At 39.8% G+C, this 20,473-nt stretch overlaps 1 protein-coding gene across 2 annotated transcripts; it reads right to left on the bottom strand.

Moving 5' to 3' along the window:
* Window positions 1-1,266: 1,266 nt before the first annotated feature.
* On the bottom strand, window positions 1,267-19,101 carry KANSL2 (KAT8 regulatory NSL complex subunit 2). Of its 2 annotated transcripts, XM_081317964.1 has the most exons (10): window positions 18,834-19,101; window positions 17,695-17,953; window positions 13,446-13,624; window positions 12,048-12,162; window positions 10,825-10,988; window positions 9,632-9,798; window positions 9,162-9,258; window positions 5,410-5,663; window positions 2,500-2,730; window positions 1,267-1,894 (listed from the first exon to the last, which is right to left on the bottom strand). In XM_081317964.1, exons 2-10 carry the CDS (start codon window positions 17,943-17,945, stop codon window positions 1,781-1,783), a joined length of 1,572 nt encoding a protein of 523 aa, XP_081174090.1. In that variant the 5' UTR covers window positions 17,946-17,953; window positions 18,834-19,101; the 3' UTR covers window positions 1,267-1,780. The 2 variants fall into 2 exon arrangements, with proteins under 2 accessions (XP_081174090.1, XP_081174089.1); XM_081317963.1 differs by lacking the exon at window positions 18,834-19,101 and having other exon boundaries at window positions 17,695-18,244.
* Between the last annotated feature and the right edge of the window lie 1,372 nt (window positions 19,102-20,473).

The following is a 20,473-nucleotide window of genomic DNA, read 5'->3' as shown; positions in this document are numbered from 1 at the left end:
AAGAACAAACATGTTGCTAAGCAAACACATTAGTTTTTCTCAAAGGAATTAGAAATATATATTAAGCTATACATGCAGTTAAAGGTGAAGCAGCATTTAGGAATGCTTTGGAAATAATAATGTACCATACAGAATGGATAGGGTGTGTACTGTATGTATACATGGCAGCTATCTACTGAGGCAGTGATAATAACTTACAAAGCAAACATAAGCATGTTTCTTTGGACAAGGACCTAATGCTAGGGAGTGACTATAGCACTATGAAAAATGCTTCAAATTTCCCTCATTTCAAATTTCAGTCACCTCTGCTGAAACTGTCTGCTTAAACCACCCTGGAAATATGTTGAGCTGGGAAGAGTGTTTTTGAACTTGGAACATTTCCAAAGAGCTCATTGCAAACTATAGGTAGTTATGACTATTTGTTCAGTTACTATTTAGTTACAGCAGCAGTGAACGGCACCTGAAGTTAGGACCATTGCAGCCCCTTCAGTCACATGATCAAAATTTGGGCACTTGGCAGCCTATCCACACTTAAAATAGCAGGGGTGTTTCAATTCCCCATATCTATCTCCCATCTGCCTATCTCCCTCCCATCTACGCCCTTTTTTGCCCCTCCTTTCTGCTTTCTTTCTGCTACTGCAGCTGACCAAGCATACCCAACCCCCTTTTGCAGAGACAGCTGCTGCCAAACATGGCTTTCTTACTATTGCTAAGTGAGGCGGTCATGTGACACTGCAACTGCATCACTTGGCAATGGAGCTTAGCAATGCATTCCCATCTCAATTGTGCTTGTAAGTTGAGAACTACCGGTAGACAGTCTGAATGTGAACGATTTTGCACAGTATTCATTCGGGAAAAAGTAATCAAAGATTTTCACAGTTGTTTGTAACATTAGCTTCCACTTGAAGGCAGAGGAACAAATATAAGCTTTTGGATGTTAAGGCACAGAATCAATACTTTGGGGAAACTTTGCTGATTTTCCATCCGTGCCCTTCATCACAACCTAAAGGTTTCCCAATATTGGATGTAACGAAAAGGAGCAGTAATATTGGCAAGATTTGACGTGTTTCAAGTTTGCATCAAAAGAGAACAAAGAAACTAGTTTTGTCTTCCTCTGATACTGCAAGATACGCAGTATTTTGTTTGCTGTCTGTTTCCTGTTTCTACTCAGGAAACGGATCATTTTTAAATTGGCTCTTCAATTTCTTTTCCCTAGAGTGCTCAGCAAAGGAACTAATTACTTTACAAGATTAGAAGAGCAAGCTGTAAAATGTATCCAGTATTTTTATTTTCATACTACAAGGGATTTGTACACATTACAATGTAGAAATGGAAAATTGCCTATACGAGCTTCAGTGCTAAAGGAAAAGAGAAAAAACCCAGCTATGTGCACATTATACATCAACAGGCTAGTGTACAGTACAGATAATAAAAAGTTCTGCTTTTAGCATGGCTCAGCCTGTGACTTCAAATACACTCCCAATAATTCAACTATGGAAAATACTCTAAGCCGTTTCCTCTTATCAGGGCCTATGACTATGTATAAGGCAGAGGCTTTTGCTTTTTGTATTAATTGAACATTAAGATTTCCTATGTTTTCTCTCCATTTATACCGGAAATCAAAAGGCATTCCCTGAACGAGATTGAAAAAAGTCACTCAAACATGCTAAAGCTGCCTCTCACGTGGTTTTCCAGATGAGACATTAAATCTGGGCAAGATTTAATAAGAGATGGCAAAACACTGGAAGCCAAAAGGAGTTCAAGAGCAGCAGATGCTTTATCAGACAATCTTTTCTCTGTTGATAGCAGCTGGTTCTGAATTCCCATTGGTTGAGGGTTCCTCTTTCTTACTGTCCTCCAGCCTTGATCCACTTGTCACAGGATGATGTGTATTCTAATAGAGATAAGATAATTGATCCTGTAATTTTCATAATGATAATACAAATTGCAATCATATTAATAACATTAACCAACTAAAAAAGAATTCAACCAGATATCGATGTTTTTTTTCCTTTGTGGATGTTATGAAAATAAGGATTCACAGACATACAATCTGTTTGCAAAATTTGTCTATGCTCTAAGCAAGTCAACAAATAAAGCAGCCGAGTAGACATTTGAAGAGAAATTGCTTGTTTACCAACTGAAACACTGGCAATTCAAAGGCTTCCACCACCTGCTAGTTGCTAACCCTCCCCATGCTAATAACTATGCTGTGCTGTTTTTTGGGAGGGGAGGGGGAGCAGGGAAGGGAGGTAATGATCCTTTCCTCAAACTTTCCCCCAACCCATGCAGCGAGCAGATGGCTAATCCCCTTGACAAACAAAACCGGCTCCTTGTTCTCTTTATGATCCACCTGTGTATATGAAAATGCTTGCTGGCTTATTTTCAAGGAGGCCTTTATAGAATAATCTGTTCTAACAGTAACACTTAGCGACGAGGTAGCTACTCGTAAAACAAAAGCAGCCCACCAGAAGAGATCCTCCAAAGCTAGCACAGTACCTGCGCTGATCGTTCCTGTGGAGGTTCTGACGTAAGAGGTGTAATTTGTCTGGGGAAACCTCCCCTTCCTGCCTGTGTTGGAAATCCTTGTCGAATAGATTCTTCATCTGAGCAGACAATTATGGGAGCTTCAGCCATGTTTTTGCTCAGCTGGCTCTCGAGGGCAGCGGAAGCATCAGCAAGCAGAGGAGAAGGGGGACACTGCATGCCGTCTCCGACAACATCCAAATCCTATCAGAGAATAACGAAGAAGCCCATTTGGGGTTGGGGGAACACTGCATGCCATTCGGGTTTTTTTCTCCCTCCCAATCAATTTTTGTATGTACATACACCATAGGAAGGCATAAGAATAAGCCCCAAAACTTTTCAATTAAAAAGGATGAAATAATTTGATTTTTAAGCAGTCTGACTGAAATTCATCTAGAATTTCTAAAATGATAAGACACTAAAATGATAGAAGTAGGCTTCCCCTGTAAGAAATGACAACCTATTAATACAGCAGGTGCTAATTCTAAACTTTGGATAAAGATACTGTGGGATCCTTATCTAAATAATCCTATACAGGTAGTCCTCGACTTACAACCATTCGTTTAGCAACTATTCAAAGTTACAACAGCACTGAAAAAAGTGACTTACGATCAGTTTTCACACTTATGATCATTGCAGCATCCCCATGGTCAGATGATCAAAATTTGGATGCTAGGCAACTAGCACGTGTTTTATGACAGTTGCACTGTCCCAGGATCTGTAACCTTCCCAGCCAGCTTTCAACAAGCAAAGTCAATGGGGGAAAACAGATTTGCTTAACAATCGTATGATTCATTTAACTATTCCAGTAGTGATTCACTTAACTTAGTAGTGATTCACTTAACTGGCATCAAGCTCCCTGCGCCCTGTGCGTTCCCACAGAGAGGGCCTCCTCAGGGTGCCACCGGTCAGAGAATGCCGTCTGGTGGCCCCCAGGGGGAGATCCTTCTCTGTGGGCGCCCCGGAGCTATGGAACCAGTTACCGGTTGAGCTCCGGACGGCGCCCGATCTGCGCTCCTTTCGCCGCGATCTGAAAACATACTTGTTCGAGCAAGCCAGCCTGGCCTGAGGGGGGATTGGTGGGGTTTTTTATCATTCTTATTGGGGTTTTTACTATGTATCTATTGTATTTTAATCGGGCATGTATTTAATTATCTTTTAATTTTTGTAAATTTCTGTGTTTTATTCTTGCCCTGTACACCGCCCTGAGTCCTTCGGGAGAAGGGCGGTATAGAAATGATAATAAATTAAATTAATTAAATTAAATTAACTCTGGCAAAATGGTTGCAAAATAGTGCAAAATTAATCACTTAACAATTGCCTTGCTTAGCAACAGAAATTTTGGGTTCTATTTTGATTGTAAATGAAGGACTACCTGTAGTCTGTTAATACAGGTAGGTTTGCTGGGTAGGCTTGCTGTCTTAAGAGGGTATGCCTCTGTTTCCCTATTAAAAAAAAGTGAGATGAAATTAAAAGGGGTATTTATAGATCCAGAGCAGTCAGTTTGTTGAGCAAGGCTTTCAAAGTACTCAGATGCCAGGTGCATTTACTGATTAGACAGCACTTTATAATGAAATGGATTTTAATTAAAAAAAAAAGGTACTCCAGAAGATTGCCTCAAAAAGACATGTGGCTTTTATCTAGGACAGGCATGTCAAACTTGCGATGTCACATGATGTTGCGCGATATATCGTGACTTTTTCCCCATTGCCAGCAATGGGGTGGGCGCTGTTTCGGTGTGATGCCCAGCAGTTTGACATGCCTGATCTAGGAAGATATTTTAAAATGATTGGGCAGATGATAAATGTCTTCCTATCAGGACAAATATGAAACACTCTATTAAACTACAGGCAGTCCTCCACTTACAACAGTTCATTCAGTGATTGAAGCATTGAACAGAAGTGAAAAAAGTGACTTATGACCGTTTATCACACAACCGTTGCAGCATTCCCATGGTCACGTGATGAAAATTCAGAAGCTTGGCAAGACTCATATGTATAATAATTGCAGTGTCCCAGGGTCATGTGATCACTTTCTGCTACTTACTGACAAAGTCACTGGGAAGCCAGATTTACAACCATGGTACTAACTGACTAAGTGCAATGATTCACTTAACAACCATGGCAAGAAAGGTCATAAAATGGGGCAAAATTCACCTAACTGTGTGGCTTAGCAACATAAATTTTGGGCACAACTGTGGTAAGTCGAGGACTACCTGTAATAAAAATGCACTCTTCATGAATAGTTTTAAGAATTCCAAGATGCGAATTTTAATAAATCTCATTTTCCAAAGATATTCTAAAATACCCAGTGCAAACTCAAGCCCTCTTCAGCCCTTTCCAACTGAATACCATTACGAGTCGAATCACTTTAAAGAATTATAAAGGGGATAGGAAATGTGATACGGTAGTATTTTTTTTATTTTTTATTTATTTTAATTCCATTTATATCCTGCCGTTCTCCGAAGACTCAGGGCGGCTTACAAGCTTAGCAGTAGCCTTCATTCTATGTATATGCCTGCTTATTAGGGCTTTCACACAGTAAGTGGCCAACCTGTTATTGTACAGTATCATTAGAAACATTAACTCTCACTGCCTATGGGAAATCACTAAGAACTGAAGCATATATTCAGAAAAGCCATGTTACACATTGAGAGTGTAGTCTTCTTTTCCTGTTGGTGTTTTACACACTGGATGAATAGAAAAATGACAATTTCATTCTGTAACTCTTGATTATCTTACTTTTCTTGTCTACATCTCTCTTGCTTTCAGTCTCTCTCATATCATTAAGTTTGATATAAATAAGTATTCACATTTTCTCTATATCCCTTGATATATAGCCTCATGCCCAAAAATTCTCTGCAGTGCCTCATAAGATACTTACATCACTGAACTCCAGTGGCAAACTCTCTGTGGGGCGGAGTTCAGCTGCACTCAAGTAGAGATCCGTGGAGGCGGTGTCCAGTTCTTCAGGAACACACAGTACCTGTTCAGGAATATACATCTGAGGTGGTAGCTGTAGGTGGAGTGGGCAGCAGGGATTTTCAGAAAGGTTTACAGGCACTGGTTTGCTGCAGGGTGCATCTTCTGACCCTTGGCACAATTTAAATAGGAGCTGATTGGTGTCCTGGCAAATATCTGAAGATGGAGTCAAGGAAATTTGGCAAAATTTGCAATACATAGTAGGTGTAAAAAGCAGACCTTTAAGTAAGTCATCCTTGGAAAATGTACTATATATAAACTAGGGAAATAAAGGGGAACTTTAATACTTTTTTTCTTGGAGAATCTTGAGAGAGAAAATATTGGAGTTAAATATGAGCTCTGTATACATAAGTGTAATCCGATAACCAATAATAAAAATCAACTTTGATTTAGAACTGGGGTATTGTTCTATATTAATGGACTGATCCTGTTCTCTAACTTCAAAATAAAAATGGGTGTCTAAACTGCACAAACATGTTGAATTTTTACTATCAACATTTATACATGAATAGGTAACTGAAAATGTAATTTCCTGCAAAAAAAAATAAATTTACAACACAACTGAGCTCAGTCCACAAGCTTCCGACTAGAACAGTGAATTCTAAATATTACTTTTTGCTGGCTTAAAAGTTAACATTAAGCCTTTTAGAAGAGCCCTTTTTCATATACATTCACACACGTGACTGAAGTGATCCAAACAATTTGGTTTTATTTCAGGCTCTGGCTTGACTGTAATTTAGTGAGGTTTTATTGTTGCTTCCAACTGAATTGACTGTTCCAGTTTAATGCTGAAGCTATGGAACAGCCAACAGACCATCAGAAGTCACTTCTTTGGGCTCCTGTTTGAAACCAGAGGCTACAAGAAGCCACCAGCCTTGATTCAGGGCCAAGAAAAGCACAAGAGTGTTAAACTGAGCGGTGAGAAATCTTTGGGCCATATTGGGACATAAACTGAGTTTTGATAATACTCATGAATATCTTACACTTTGGGCAAAAAAAATCTACTTTAAGAATTGGTGGAAAATCATTTTACTGATGAGTTTGGTGGAAGCTGGGATTATGGCTTTAGATCAGTTACAGTGGTACCTTGATATTCGTCTGATAATTCATTCCGGGAGGCGCAACGAGTACTTAAAAACAATGAATACCAAGCAAACCACATGACTTACCTTGACCCTTTATTTCCATCGCGAGTCACAAATCAGCTGGTGCTAGCAAGTTTTACCTTGCACATCGAGTAGCTGGAGAAAGATGAGTACCAGGACAAGATTTTTGCTTCAAAATGCATTGAGTACCAAATTCAATGAATTTTTAAACAGTTGAGTACAGTACTGAAGTACCTTTGTATTATATAATGACAATTTTAAGGATTTTCCCAACTTAAATTTGGTCTTCCCTATTGGCAACATTGGAGGTATCTTCAGCTTAAGGATGTTCTAACAGGTCAATATGGACCAGATGTTTTGGCTGCCTCACGGTCATCTGAGTTGCTTCATTGCTTGATAGAATACATTACAGAAATAAAACCTAAAATATATCTCTATCAGAATATTTTTAAAGTGGACATTTCTGGGACAATTCAAACATGGACTAAAGAACTGGAAATTCCCCAAAAGCCACAGTAGTTACTTGAGGTCCCTAAAATGTTAAAATGGTATACTGTACAGGGATTTTGGGATTAAGACCGAGTCATCATGAAATTGCATGTAGAATGCGTTGAACTCCTCAAAGAATGTATTTTTTATGCTGGAGGTCTAAGAAATGTGAAATGGTCATATGACCATTTAGTAACTTTTTGGGGTAATATATTAATGTATAGTAGACTTATGGGAACATCTTTAAATCTTACATTTAAACGTTTAAGTTATATTGTTATTATTTGCCAAATTTATATAGCTGCCCATCTGACATCATACCAATTAAAACCATATAACAATTCAAGAAACATTAAATATAAAAATAAATATTAAAGACATGAAAATCCAAGAGAGTGGGAGGACAGTCACTTAGCCTAATATAGCCACTTGCAGGTTTAGTATGGGATTCTCAGCGTTGATGGAAGAACTACATTTGGGTTTTCCAAAAGGCTAGCAAAGATGGAGCTAATTTGAACACAAGGGGAATGAAGTTCCAAAGAATGATGGGGGGGGGGCCGTGGGGGCACAGCAAAGACATGTTTCCTGATTCCCACCAGATGGAACTCCTTAAGAGAAAGAACCCAGAACATACCTGTTCTGCTTGACCTGATGGGATGGGTAAATGTAACCAGGAAGAGATGGCCCTCAAAAAGCCCGGTCCCATGCCATATAGAAATTTAAAGATCAAAACCAGCACCTTGAATTGCATCAAGCAAACTGACAGGCAATGTAGCTCATGGAACAGAAGAGCAACATGTGCCATCCTAGAGATATACACTAACATTGTATAAGTCACTTGGGAAATGGTCAGCTATATAAATTTGATTAATAAACACATAAATAACTGTCCACACAGCCACATTTTGCACCAGGTGAAGCTCCTAGGTGCTCTTCAAGACCAGCCCCAGGTACAGCACGTTGCAATGATCCATTCTGGAGGTTACCAGGGCGTGAGTGACAATGAGTGCAGCCTCACGGTCCAGGAAGGGGCACAGTTGGTGCACGTGAAACTGTACAAAGGTTCTCCTAGCCATGGCTGTCCTCTGCTCCTTGAGCAGAGCCAAGAGTCTAGCAGGATCCCCAGGTTGTGCAGTGGGTCTCTCTGGGGCAATAAAACCCCATCCAGTACCAAAGATCACATATCAAAGCTTTAGAATTTGACTGTTTATCAGGAACTGAGTTTGTATCAAACCTGGATGGTGGCAAAAAAAATGATATTAAGAAATATTCCAAACATCAGAGGAATGATGTTTGTCATAAATGTGCGATCTGTTCTGGAGAAGACATTTTCTACCAATCAAAGGATGCAGCAACGTGTGTTACTAAGGCAGAGACTCAGTAATCAGAATAGATACTATCTTAAGACAACTTGTATCTTAGTGAATACATTGGTAAACCAGTGACTATTCATAAACATAAAATGATTTTTTTCCTCTTAATTTGTACTTTTAATTTTTTAAATGTTTTATTTTTAAGATTAAAGATTATTTTGTTAAAAAAATTAAGATATTAAGTTTTAAAAAGGCAAAGGTCTAATTGTGACAAGTATTAATACTATGGTCTTCCCAGTTGCAATGTATGGCAGTGAAAGCTGGACCATAAGAAAGGCCGAGCGCCGAAGAATTGAGGCCTTTGAACTGTGGTGCTGGAGAAGACTCCTGCGAGTCCCTTGGACTGCAAAGCGATCAAACCGGTCAGTCCTAGAGGAGATCAACCCTGACTGCTCTTTAGAAGGCCAGATCCTGAAGCTAAAACTCAAATACTTTGGCCACCTAATGAGAAGGAAGGACTCACTGGAGAAGAGCCTAATGCTGGGAAAGATTGAGGGCAAGAGAAGGGGACGACGGAGAATGAGGTGGCTGGATGGAGTCACTGAAGCAGTAGGCGTGAGCTTAAATGGACTCCAGAAGATGGTAGAGGACAGGAAGGCCTGGAGGAACATTGTCCACGGGGTCGCGATGGGTCGGACACTTCGCAGCTAACAACAACATTAATACACTGGAGAGAAAAAGGATACGAATAAGGCAATGTCTTGTCATTGGGAGAGACTGGTTGGAACATCGAACATCTTCTACAAAGGCCAAACACCTCTGGCTAGAACGGGTAGTGTGTGCCTGGAGGATACAAACCAAACACAAGACAATCTTTTAGAGAAGCCACTGTTTTAACAGGAATTATTTCAGTCATACATCAGCTTCTGAAATATACACGCCAACTGCTTATGTGTTTTCATAATCACACAACAGACTGAATTTATTCATAGCATAGAAAGCACGCTAAAAAGCGCCTCATCGTGAAGGAATGTTACTCTTCCCAAATGGATGTTACCTTGAAAACGCTTGGTTTTGAATTCTGCACATGGCACAGAGCTTGCACATACCTGGAAATCAGAGTAACTTCCATTTTTATACTTTGCTTTCATAAAACAATCAGGCACACACTTTCTACCACCACTGGACCAAACGGAGAAGCAAGTCACTCAATTACCTGCTGTCCAGCACCCTCTGTAGCGAGCATTCTGCGTTCCTTCAGCTGCCGATGTAAAAGAGCCTCCACACCATAGCGTTGTCGGTAACGCCTCAAATATTTCAACCGCTTCAAGTTTTCACGTTCTTTAGACAGAAGACCCTCTGGGCCTGTCAGGAGACTGCTACCTGGAAGACATTAACAATGCATCCTCAGGGAATTAAAGTACTATACCTTTCTACTCAAAAGAGTTCTTCTGTGAGTTTCTGCTTTGGGAGAGAAACTGCTTTAGCTCAGTTGTTACAGATTTGACTGTTGCTTCAGAGAAGAAATACAAAACGATCACCATAATTCTACTGCAGGGATGAGCAGCCTGAAGCTTTCCTTCAGCCCACTTTGTATTGTTGTATTTCAACAGTATGATTTTCAATTTTAGGTTTCCTACTTCCATTACACACTCTCTCCACCCCCTACCCCTCTTAACCTTAAGGCCTAAAATAGCTCCTTTGGGATCTAACGCTAGCCCATTTTGGAAGAATTTTGAGGTTGGGAATTGGTCAGATTGGAAGGCTGCCTTGAGTCCCACAACCCTCGAAATGCTGCCCATCCCTGTTCTGCAAAACTACGATGTCTGTAAGGTTCTACTACTCTTGAGATTAACTGTAGCACTTCATGAGATTTTAAAAAGATAAAAAGAACCATGCTGCAATCTAGCGGAAACACCATCTTCCAGCACTATGGTCAGGGAAGACTTTGTTAGAACTAATTAAAATAACTTGAAACAATTAAATATTTCCTTAGCTAGTCTCATAGGATAACTGACTAGTTATATTTATGCAAACGCTTCCTCTTCCAAAAATCATGAAATAATGACATTTTCATTAATTATAGGAGCCACATATTATCTTAATGATTACAACAGATCTCTGAATTCAGACATGTGGTATATGAAGCTCTCTCTCACTCATGGCTACAATGCAGTTCTATTTTTAGGAACAGATGATGCTCAAATCCTGAAGAGGACTAATTAATCTGAACATTACCCTTAACAAGTACCACTTCAAGTAAATATTAACAGGCAAGAAAAATCAAGATATATCTACAAAAAAGTAGTCTCTAAGCTCTTGGTAAACTGCTTCTGATGGCTGCTCTAATTAATTTCACACCAGATTTTGTGATGTCTTCAGCTTATGTTCAGAGTTGTAGCCATTTACCTATGGCTTCATGTTCCACCTTCCGGCTGTGCAAATACCGGCGCTTCTTCTCTTTCAGAAGGTGCTGAAGCCGTTTGAACTGATCAATATACAGAGACTGTAGCCGGATCAGTTTTTCTCGCATGATCAGTGCCACCTCCTCAGCCGTATACACACCAGCATGTCTGCACAAACAGGATCCAATCACAACTCATCCTCTCTAATCATTAACATGGAGAATCACCTAAAGCAGTGTCAGGTAACAAAAGTAAGCTATTTAAAAGCAAAGAAATCAATCAGCAAGACCTGTGACCTTCAACAGGGAATATTTAATGCAAAACATTTTGAAACCAAAATGCTAACTTGAGGAAGTTCAACACAATATCTCCTGGAGTTCCCTCAAGAGCTTACGGGGCTACACCTCTACAGCTCACGTTGCTGTCCTTAAGTACAAGTAACTATCTGAAATATTTTCACACACTTTAAAGGATGAGAAAATATGAGATGACAGCCTTCAAAAATGCATTCTACAAGGCGTACTCTCAACAACTGCTTATAATTTTCAGTTAGTGTAAAATGTAGTTGATACATTACCCAGTTGCTGTTTAGTTGCACACCAGAACATATGGCAAATTACATATGTGGAATAACTCCACAAGACACATGGAAATATTTTAAACTTTATTGGGGCCAAAAATAAAGTCATAAATGAAGAAGTTATGGACTAATATACTTTTCATAAGTGACCCAGAAAACAGGGACAGGCCAAACAAAACATTTAGATGTAGATTAATGGTCAGCATTAATTTGCTTTTATTGGTAATGGTGAACATATTCAAAATGTGTATTTATGAGTACAGGCTGGTTTTTTATGGACAAAGTAGGAGTGATGAAACTTAGGTCCTCTACGTGCCATTAACCACAACTTTCAACCATCAGTCAGTAGGTCAAATGATAGGGGATACTGCACTTAGTAGTTTAAGAACATTTGAAGGCCCAGAAGCTTCCCATCTATATACCCCAACATCAATTATTCGGGTGCTCCTAAAAAGAGAACTAGTCAAGATTGATGCTGGGAAGAATGACCCAAATTGTACTGGGGGAGTAAGGATCATGCTAAAGCAATAACTTTGTCTTTGAAAACTCAAATTCAATAGATGCTCAAATAATTTTTTTTGGAAATGAACTCTATCTCTACTGCACAACTCTGCAGCCATAGTTCACATCTTACTCAAGACACTTACTTTAAAGGATCTTCTTGGTCACTATCAATGCTATCTGCTTCACTATCAGGATCACCTCTCCATGTCTGATCCACAGTAAAAGGCTCCTGCTCTCCATCACTCCAGCTGTCTTCATCTGGAAAAACAAAAGAAAAATATGTTGACAGTCTACATCCTTTAGTAAAATTAGTGTAATGTCATCAATATAAACTAAAACAGAGCTACCGGAGTGAAAGTTTCACGTGAACACGCACTTCTATATGCTAATATAAGCATGTCCATCAATCAGAACAAAAGAATATCCATAAAATACTAATTTAATCTTAAACTGCATTAAAACTAATCACTAGAGCATCATTGGAAAACTTCACTTTTCCATTTACTTCTGGGCCTAAATGTCAGACCAATACATCTATAATTTAACCTTGATTTGGTAAGGAAAATCCTACTACCATCACCAACATATTTATTTGGTCATCTTATTTGGCAGAGGGAATAGATTCTTATGCGGTTGAGGTTTTTTAAAGTATAAACCACAAAGACAGTTAACAAATTCCAAATCACCTCCACATTTAATTTTTAACTACGCAGTATATGCTGCATCCATTATCAACTTAATATTTTAAATTTCTTCCATTCTTCATCCAACTACCTACAGGTAGTAACAGCAAATTCTTTTCAGAAAACTGAGTTGGCTAGTTGCAGAGAGCTCTCAAATTAGGATTGAGATCTCTGTAAAAACAAACCAAAGCACAGGATGCCATCCTGATACAGGACATACCTAGTGTTCATATTACTCTGCAAATGGTCCATATAATTTATAGGATTCATCAGTAAATGTATATGTTAAATGTAACTTCCCTCTACAGCAATAAATTAAACAGTGTAAACAAAACAACAAAATATGTATATTCTATGACTTCTGAATGCAGTCAATGCCCCTTGCTAAAATATAAATCTGGGGCTTCCCAAGATATTTAAGCTGAACCTATTATTAAAAATCAGTAAAGGGAAATAAACTCATGTAATTAAAAGCATTTTAACCTAGTACTGAGTGAAACTGAACATTATCTGTTTCCATCTTTTCTCTGGATTGCTTTGTTTTAAACCAGGAGTCCCCAACCCCTGGTCCATGGACCGGTACTGGGCTGCGGCATGCCAGCAACCAGTCCACACAAACAAGCAAAGCACCATCCATGGGATACAGGCAACACACAAAACCACGCACTCTCTGGTCCACGGAAAAACCTTTCTCCATGGAACCGGTTCCTGGTGCCCAAAAGGTTGGGGACCTGTTTTAAACTACATATTGAAAGGGGTTTGTTAGAATATGACCGAGCTACATAAAATTCAACCTTTGCATCTAATTTTAAAAGAATAAAAAATACCCAAGATAACATTATCATCTCTTCTGCTTACCCAATATCCTGTTGCCCTCACTACGGTTATTTTCTACAGTTTGAGAGCCCTGCTCCGTCTTCGCATAGGAACTCAGCTGACAGAGAAGAGACTCTCTCACGGGACTAGGATTAGACTTCTTCATCTGAGCCTGCAAGGCCAACACATTTCTGCGAGCATGTTCAGCACAGAATGACACACTAGGTAGAGAGGCGAAATAATAAGTTATGCATTGTAATTTTCAAAATATCTAACAAAGAAACACCTGGCTTCCATACAGTTTAAAGCAACATGTAGGAATCAATAAAAGTGAGTATACCTGGAAGTTGCTCAGTTTGAGTGTCGTAGCCCTAATCTCTCCTGCTGACATGCTCATCTCAGTCCTAATTTCTTTGCTTCCTTCTCCTACTGGGCTAGACTGCCTTTATCTGTTTCATCTGTTTTCTTCCCTTTGATGAAATCAATCTAAGTTCTTCCCAAATCATTTATAGCTGTCTAACAGATTCCCTACTACCCATTTCCTTTTAACAGAAAAAGATTTTTACATTAAAGTAGTCTTTTATACTATGGTGTAGTACTATTGCAATAGGAATACTATTGTACTTTCATAGCTGTAATATATGGCTTTTATTGCTAGTCCTTGATTTGTGACCATTTGAAGTTACAAGGATCTCCTTGGGGTACCTACGTTCCAGTTCCGAAGTTCTGACAGCCGTGGCCCCCCACGGTCACATGAACATTTATGGCTGATTGTAGCATTCCAGTCATGTGACCATGTTTTACATCACTTTTGCCAAAATCATTTATTTCACGTTTTTGGCAAAACTGGCCACAGCAAACCACCGATTCACTTAATGACTACAGCATTTGCTTAACAACTGCTACAAAAAGGTCATAAAATTGGACCAATCGTATTGGTTACTCAATTTACAGCTCTCACAACTTAGGACCATGATCAGGAAAACCTTTTCTTTCCTTTGGGGGCAGGGAGACGTCTGGTAGAGGCATCTGCTAATCTTACTTCCTAACTCAAGTCTGCATGTGTTCTCAAGGCTTTCATGAGAACTGATGGAATTTCAGTGGAAGCCACCACTTCATTCTAAAGCAGGGGTCCCCAACCCCCGGGATGGAGCCTGTTCGAAACCGGGCTGCACAACAATGGCAAGTGTGCGCGAGAAGCTCCACTTGCGCAAGTCCAGCAGGCAAGTGCACACACACAGTTCCACTCGCACGAGCAGAGGTGCAAAACTCCATTCTCAAGAATGGAGCTTCGCACGTCAGCACCCTCCACTCACAGGACTGGAGCTTCGTGTGTGAACGGAAGTGCCCTCCACTCATGTGTGAAGCTCCATTCATGCAACTGGAGTGGGTGTGCCAACTGCTCACATCAATGGAGCTGTGCACGTGCACCTCCCACTCACTCCCCCCCCCGCCGGGTCGCCAAGGTGGAAAGGTTGATGACCACTGCTCTAAAGCATTTAACATCCTTTAAAGTTGTCAGCAAGCAAAACGTAAGGAGTCTTTTTCCTTGTAGGCCAAAGGCAAGGATTCCATAATGAGACTAGTGCATTGGGAGTTCAAATTTAAACAAAGCACTCATAAAAGTGTGTGAAATGTAGAATTATGATTAAACATTGAAGCAGGCAATTCTGATGTTGCCCTTAAGCATCTGGGAAAAAAGGAACCAAAATGAAGGGAACCGCTATATGGTACAAATTAGAAAAGGAACAACAAACAGTGCTTTCCAAATTGCTAAACGTAATTCCTTCAAAACAAAAAAATATATACACTCTTCTTATAAGTAGCCTTCCCTAAGTGGATGCCCTTTAAATGTCTTGGGTCTATACTTCTATAATGATCCCAATACATCTAAAGGTCTTCAGTTTGGATTATTAACATGCTCTAGTTCTCAAAAAAACACACATTATACTTAAAGGTCTATAATATTGAAGTCTTCAGGCCTAGTCTCTTCTAAGAAAGCTGTAAACTTAGAAATCTATACAGTACTTTCATATTTAACGTGTGCTACTTGAACTTGAGATGTTTGTGGCTTTCCAGACACTATTGACTGGGATTGCCATTTTCCTTCAACAATGGTCAACACAGGTGTGCACTGACAGGAACCAGATTTCAACAATGTCTGAGAATCACATACACCATCACAAACATTTATCAAGCAGGTGTCTACATTCCACTAATAGGACCTTGTTCGTGTTGTTGTTACATGACCCAAGAATCCATTCCATTATTGCTAACATTGGATTAGACTAGCAAAACTTTTAAATGAGCAAGTTTCAAACAAACAGTGATGTAATGAAATGTTTTAACCATTACTTAAAATGGAAATATACGTTTCTCGTTTATTCCTCATGATTGTGGAGAGTAAAGGGCAAAGGAGAATGCATAAACAAAGGCTTATGACTCAGAATTTAAAGCTAAACAAATTTCAGACACAGCCAGAAGTATTGGGATCTCTCCATTTTTCCCCAAAGAATCCCAATTTGCTGTGAAATAAGTGAAACTGGCACAAGTAAATGACATCCATCATTCTTTATTCCATAATCCAGAGCATACGCTTTGCTTTAATTCTCAGCCATGGAACAATCACATTCCAGAGTTTTTTTGGCCCAACCTACCAAACATGATTGTTGTTGGCAAAAATAGAATTTTGTATGCTGTTTTAAATTTCTGTACAAAATGCAGGATATAAATTTAACCTAATAATTTAAATAAATGCTCTATACCTTTTCTAATTATTATTTCATCTAGGTGCATGAGGGCTCTCATGATTAGGACACTGGGTTTGAGGTTAGCAAGCCTGTGTTTGAAACCTGAGTGCTAAGTGGTGCCATTGGGTGGGGTGAGTCCTCTCATCCTTTGCTCCAGCCAGGAATGTGAAAGGAGCCCCCAACTGTGTGTCCCCCAGGCAACTGTGATGTCACAAGCTAATCCTTTCAACTTGGAAGTCCCTTGGTGTTTGTTCCCACACAAGTGCAAAAATTTCATCTAAGTCTATATAATTGTATTCTAAACAATGCTTTAGGACTGCATTTAGATTTTTCAAAGAACTTTTTAAAGAATGTCAATTTAACTCTCAACCTTTTAAGTTGAGCCATGTCGGGAAACAGACATTTCTAGAATGAGTCATTGATTTGGCTATACTAAGAGAATTTTGAAACTATCATCATATTTTTCCTTTCTTCCTTCTTGTAGCCAGCAAGTGAAAACAGTCAGTTTAAATTCCTTTGTAATGTTTTTTTTATTATTTCTAATTATTTTTAATCTCTTCATTTACCAGGCTTCAATTAGTTTCGTAACTTTCACTGCATTTCTCAAAGAACTATGTACAGTAGTTCTACACATCAACCCAAAGGCTTTGAAAAACAAAGACTAAAGTTTTAAATGTTTAATAATTTAGAACTTGGATAGAAATATTTCTTTAGGAATAACACTAGTTTATTTAAATGTTCTATGTTGTATACTATTCATTTTAATCAGTTAACCATTAAATTTGTACCAATCTTTAAGCCTGTGATTAGCACTGAGCTAGGTCTACAAGACAAACTTGACTTTGGATGTTTTGGGAGGAAGCGTGTACAACTGTCCAACCACCTCAAAATTATACATGGGCATGTGACAACCCCTTATTTTTAACCAGCAGAGGCTCTGGAATTAAGAACTCTAAAACATGAAAATGTTCTTTAGAGCAGAGGTCCCCAACCCCTGGACCATGATCCATTTGGAACTGGGCCACGCAAACACGCTCATCTGCCGCTTGTGCGTAACCATCCCATCTCTCCTCCCCCCCCCACTGCAAAGCTTGAGGATCCTTGCTTTAGAACAAAGAAAGCTGCCTCATGTGAAATACAGACATTGCTCATCTATTTAGGTACCATATTTCCTGACTGGCATTGTTTTTCAAGAGCATTCCCTACCTTCATCCTTCCTCAAATTTCCTTGGAGATACCAGATTGAATCTGAAATCTTTTTGTATATTTTAGCATGCAACTCTTTTCGGTTAATGTTCTGCAAAAAAAAATATCTGCGAACACAATACAAATGGTTGGCATCTAGTCTTGACACAGGATGATATAATTGCATGAATGTAACTTTAAGATATTCCACAATTATTCTGTGCATACGGTACTCTTATTATTTTCATTAGACCTATGATATATAAAGTGGTATGATCTGCTCCAAAGGCTGAGGAAGAGAGAAGACAAAATTTCAGCTCATCTCTATAGATAATATGAACATACAGAATGCATACCCATCTTTCTTCTCTGGCTTGGGAGCTGCATTTGGGCACCTCCTGCCATTCTTAGTGGAAATATAGCTGCACTGCTTGAAGGGTGCATTCCTGTCTTCAAGGATATGCTTAATGCAGAACTCGAGTCCTTCCAAACGAGGCTGAGAGCATGGACGGTGAGCAAAGGCACAGGACAAGGTTTCTTGCGGCCTTGGCACAGGAGTGAGCTGCCCCCGACTTGAAGGCAAAACATGAATGCGAATTCTATTCATGCCAGTGCCTGTAAGGAACATGTTACTACAGATTTGACATAAGTAAAAAAAAAAGTCACTTCTGCTACTATAAAATCCCTTTGTTCCCCCCCCCCAAGGTTATTTCATTTTCCTTCTGACTATCAAGCTTTCAGCTTGATCAAACCTTGAATCACGCCAGATTCTGTATTTCAGACTTACACAGCTACCGGCAATCCGTGGATTTACTGGACGCTACCCCGACGAGAACCCGAAAAGGCAAGAAATGTAAATAGACTCTTGCGACCTTTTCCTCTTCTCCTGTCCCATTTCTTCAATTGGCGGCTAGGCATTTCCTTGTTCCCTCCACCCTCCCCCCCCCGCATTTAACCCCCACCCTCCCTTTTTAACCGCTTCAGCAGCTGCGGCTCCTGCAACTAAATACCAGACAGGAGCTCTTTATACAATGTCGAGGATGGTGGAATGCTGGGGGGAAACGATGGAGAGTCTTCCTAATACTATCGTTTTAAAGTTCATACAAAACACGTTCCCTCTTTACCCTAAAAGGGATTAAAAGTCCCTCCTCCTCCTCCTCCTCCTTCTCCTCCGTCGCCGCCGCCTTCTGTTCTTTGCGCTTCGAGAGCTTCGCTTAATTCAGACACGCGGGGGCGAAGCCTTCCCCAACCCAAACGGGAAGGCGCTTCTCCTTCTCCCCCTGAAGGCACTCCGGTCCCTCGGCCGTATACCATTCCCCCCACGCCTACTGCTTCTTTTCCCGCGGAGCCGTTTGGCAAGAGCGAGAGGAAAAGCCAGCTTTTTGGGGGGGGGGGAGGAGGAGAGAAGGAAGAGGGGAAAAAAAAAGCCCCAAATCCGCCCTCACTTTTTTTTTTTTTTTGCTCAGCGCAGCAGCAGCAGCCGCCGCCATCTTACCTTCCTCCTCGCGCTCTGGCTCCCACCACCAGGGCCTCGAGCTCGCTATCGCCAGCCAATCCGGAGATGACGTAGCCCGGAACGGGATTGGGTAAAGGAAATGTCATTCGAGCCGGTGGAGGGGGTGGGGCGGAAGAAGGCGGTCAGAACTGCTCTGGATTCCTCAGTTAGGAAAGCGTTGGAGAGAGACCGGAGGGCGTCAGGCTTTTAAAGGTTTTTTTTTTAATGATCCCGATTTAAAATGTCTTGACTGTTTTATGGCCTGTTTTTTTTAAATTTCATTGTAGTAAGCTACTTTGAGGGTTAATGTGAAATAGACCAGCTTTAAACAACTTAAGTTTGGTATTCTACTCGAGCGGGACAGAATTTAAAGTACAGGAAGCGAGGATTCCATCTCATGAAGCTGGAACTGCTGAAACACGTGTAAGATAAATTAATGGAATCTCCATGGCTTTGCCAGGACAAACTCAAAACATTTCTTTTAAAAAAGGAACCTTTGTTTCTCTGTCACGCCATTCTTAATATTGACAAGTTTATGGTATTTAATTGAAATCCGCTTCCTATAGTTTAAGCCCATTATTCCATACTCTGTATGACATGATAATAGAGAATAGATTTTCCAAGTGTTCTTGTAAAACTCCCTTTATTTCCTTGCACCTCCTAAAGTCAGGTGGCATTCAGTTCCTTAAATTTTTCAATGCCTTTCAATTATTTGTTACCATACTATCATCCCTTCTTAATCTTCAACCAGCAGGTGCCACAGTTGGGGCATATCAATACGAGATTAATTTGCCTGCATGCAAATAATAGAAATGCATCAATCCCTTCATTCCCTTTCACTTGTTACTATTTTCCATAAGTTAAAACTGCAAAGTTCTTCAGCCAACAACTGTTGATATTTGGAGTGCTTGCTATATGCCTAGCTTTGCCAGCACAACTTTAACTTGGTTATGTGGTCTCACATAGTATGAAAACCACGTGGAGAAAAGGATAAGGGATTAAAAGAAACATATCTTAAGACAGTATTTTCAAAATGCAGTGAGGGGAATTTGGAGTTGCAGTAATTAAGATTTACAGTAGCTTTCTTCTTTAATTGTACAGGATTGAAAGCTTAATTATTCCATCCTTCATTTTCTTTGAAGAGTTTTGGCTGGATTCCTGAAGCCAGTTAGTTTTTTAAAACTTGGGAAACATTTTTTCCAAAGTACCCTTTCTGCAGATATACTTTCTAGTGCAAAGTATCCTTTTGACAATTTTTGCAGATCACCAGTGTTTGGTCCTTGTTAGTTCCAAATATTCACTAATCAAAACTACATAATGAACCATATGCAAATAATGCTTAATTTATGAGTTTGGTTAATGATGAAGTTACAAGACCTCAGAAAAAGTACCTTCAACCAAGTTACAACTGTCACACCATCCCCAGCCAATTACAATTTGGGCACCTGGTAACCAGCCCATATTTAGGAGGGTTACAACATCTTGCAGTCATGTGATTGCAATTTGCAGCCTTCCCAGCTGAATTCCAACAAGCAAAGTTAATTGGGGAAGCTGGATTCGCTTAATGACCTTGGTTAAAATGGTTGTAAAAGTGGGTCCACTCACATGACTCATTTAATGACTGTATTGCTTATTGACCG

This window comes from Vipera berus, assembly GCF_964194415.1.
Source record: "Vipera berus genome assembly, chromosome: 2".
NCBI classification, from domain to species: Eukaryota; Metazoa; Chordata; class Lepidosauria; order Squamata; family Viperidae; genus Vipera; species Vipera berus.
The sequence above is the reverse complement of the archived record's forward strand: the minus strand, read 5'-3'. Positions and strand labels throughout refer to the sequence as shown.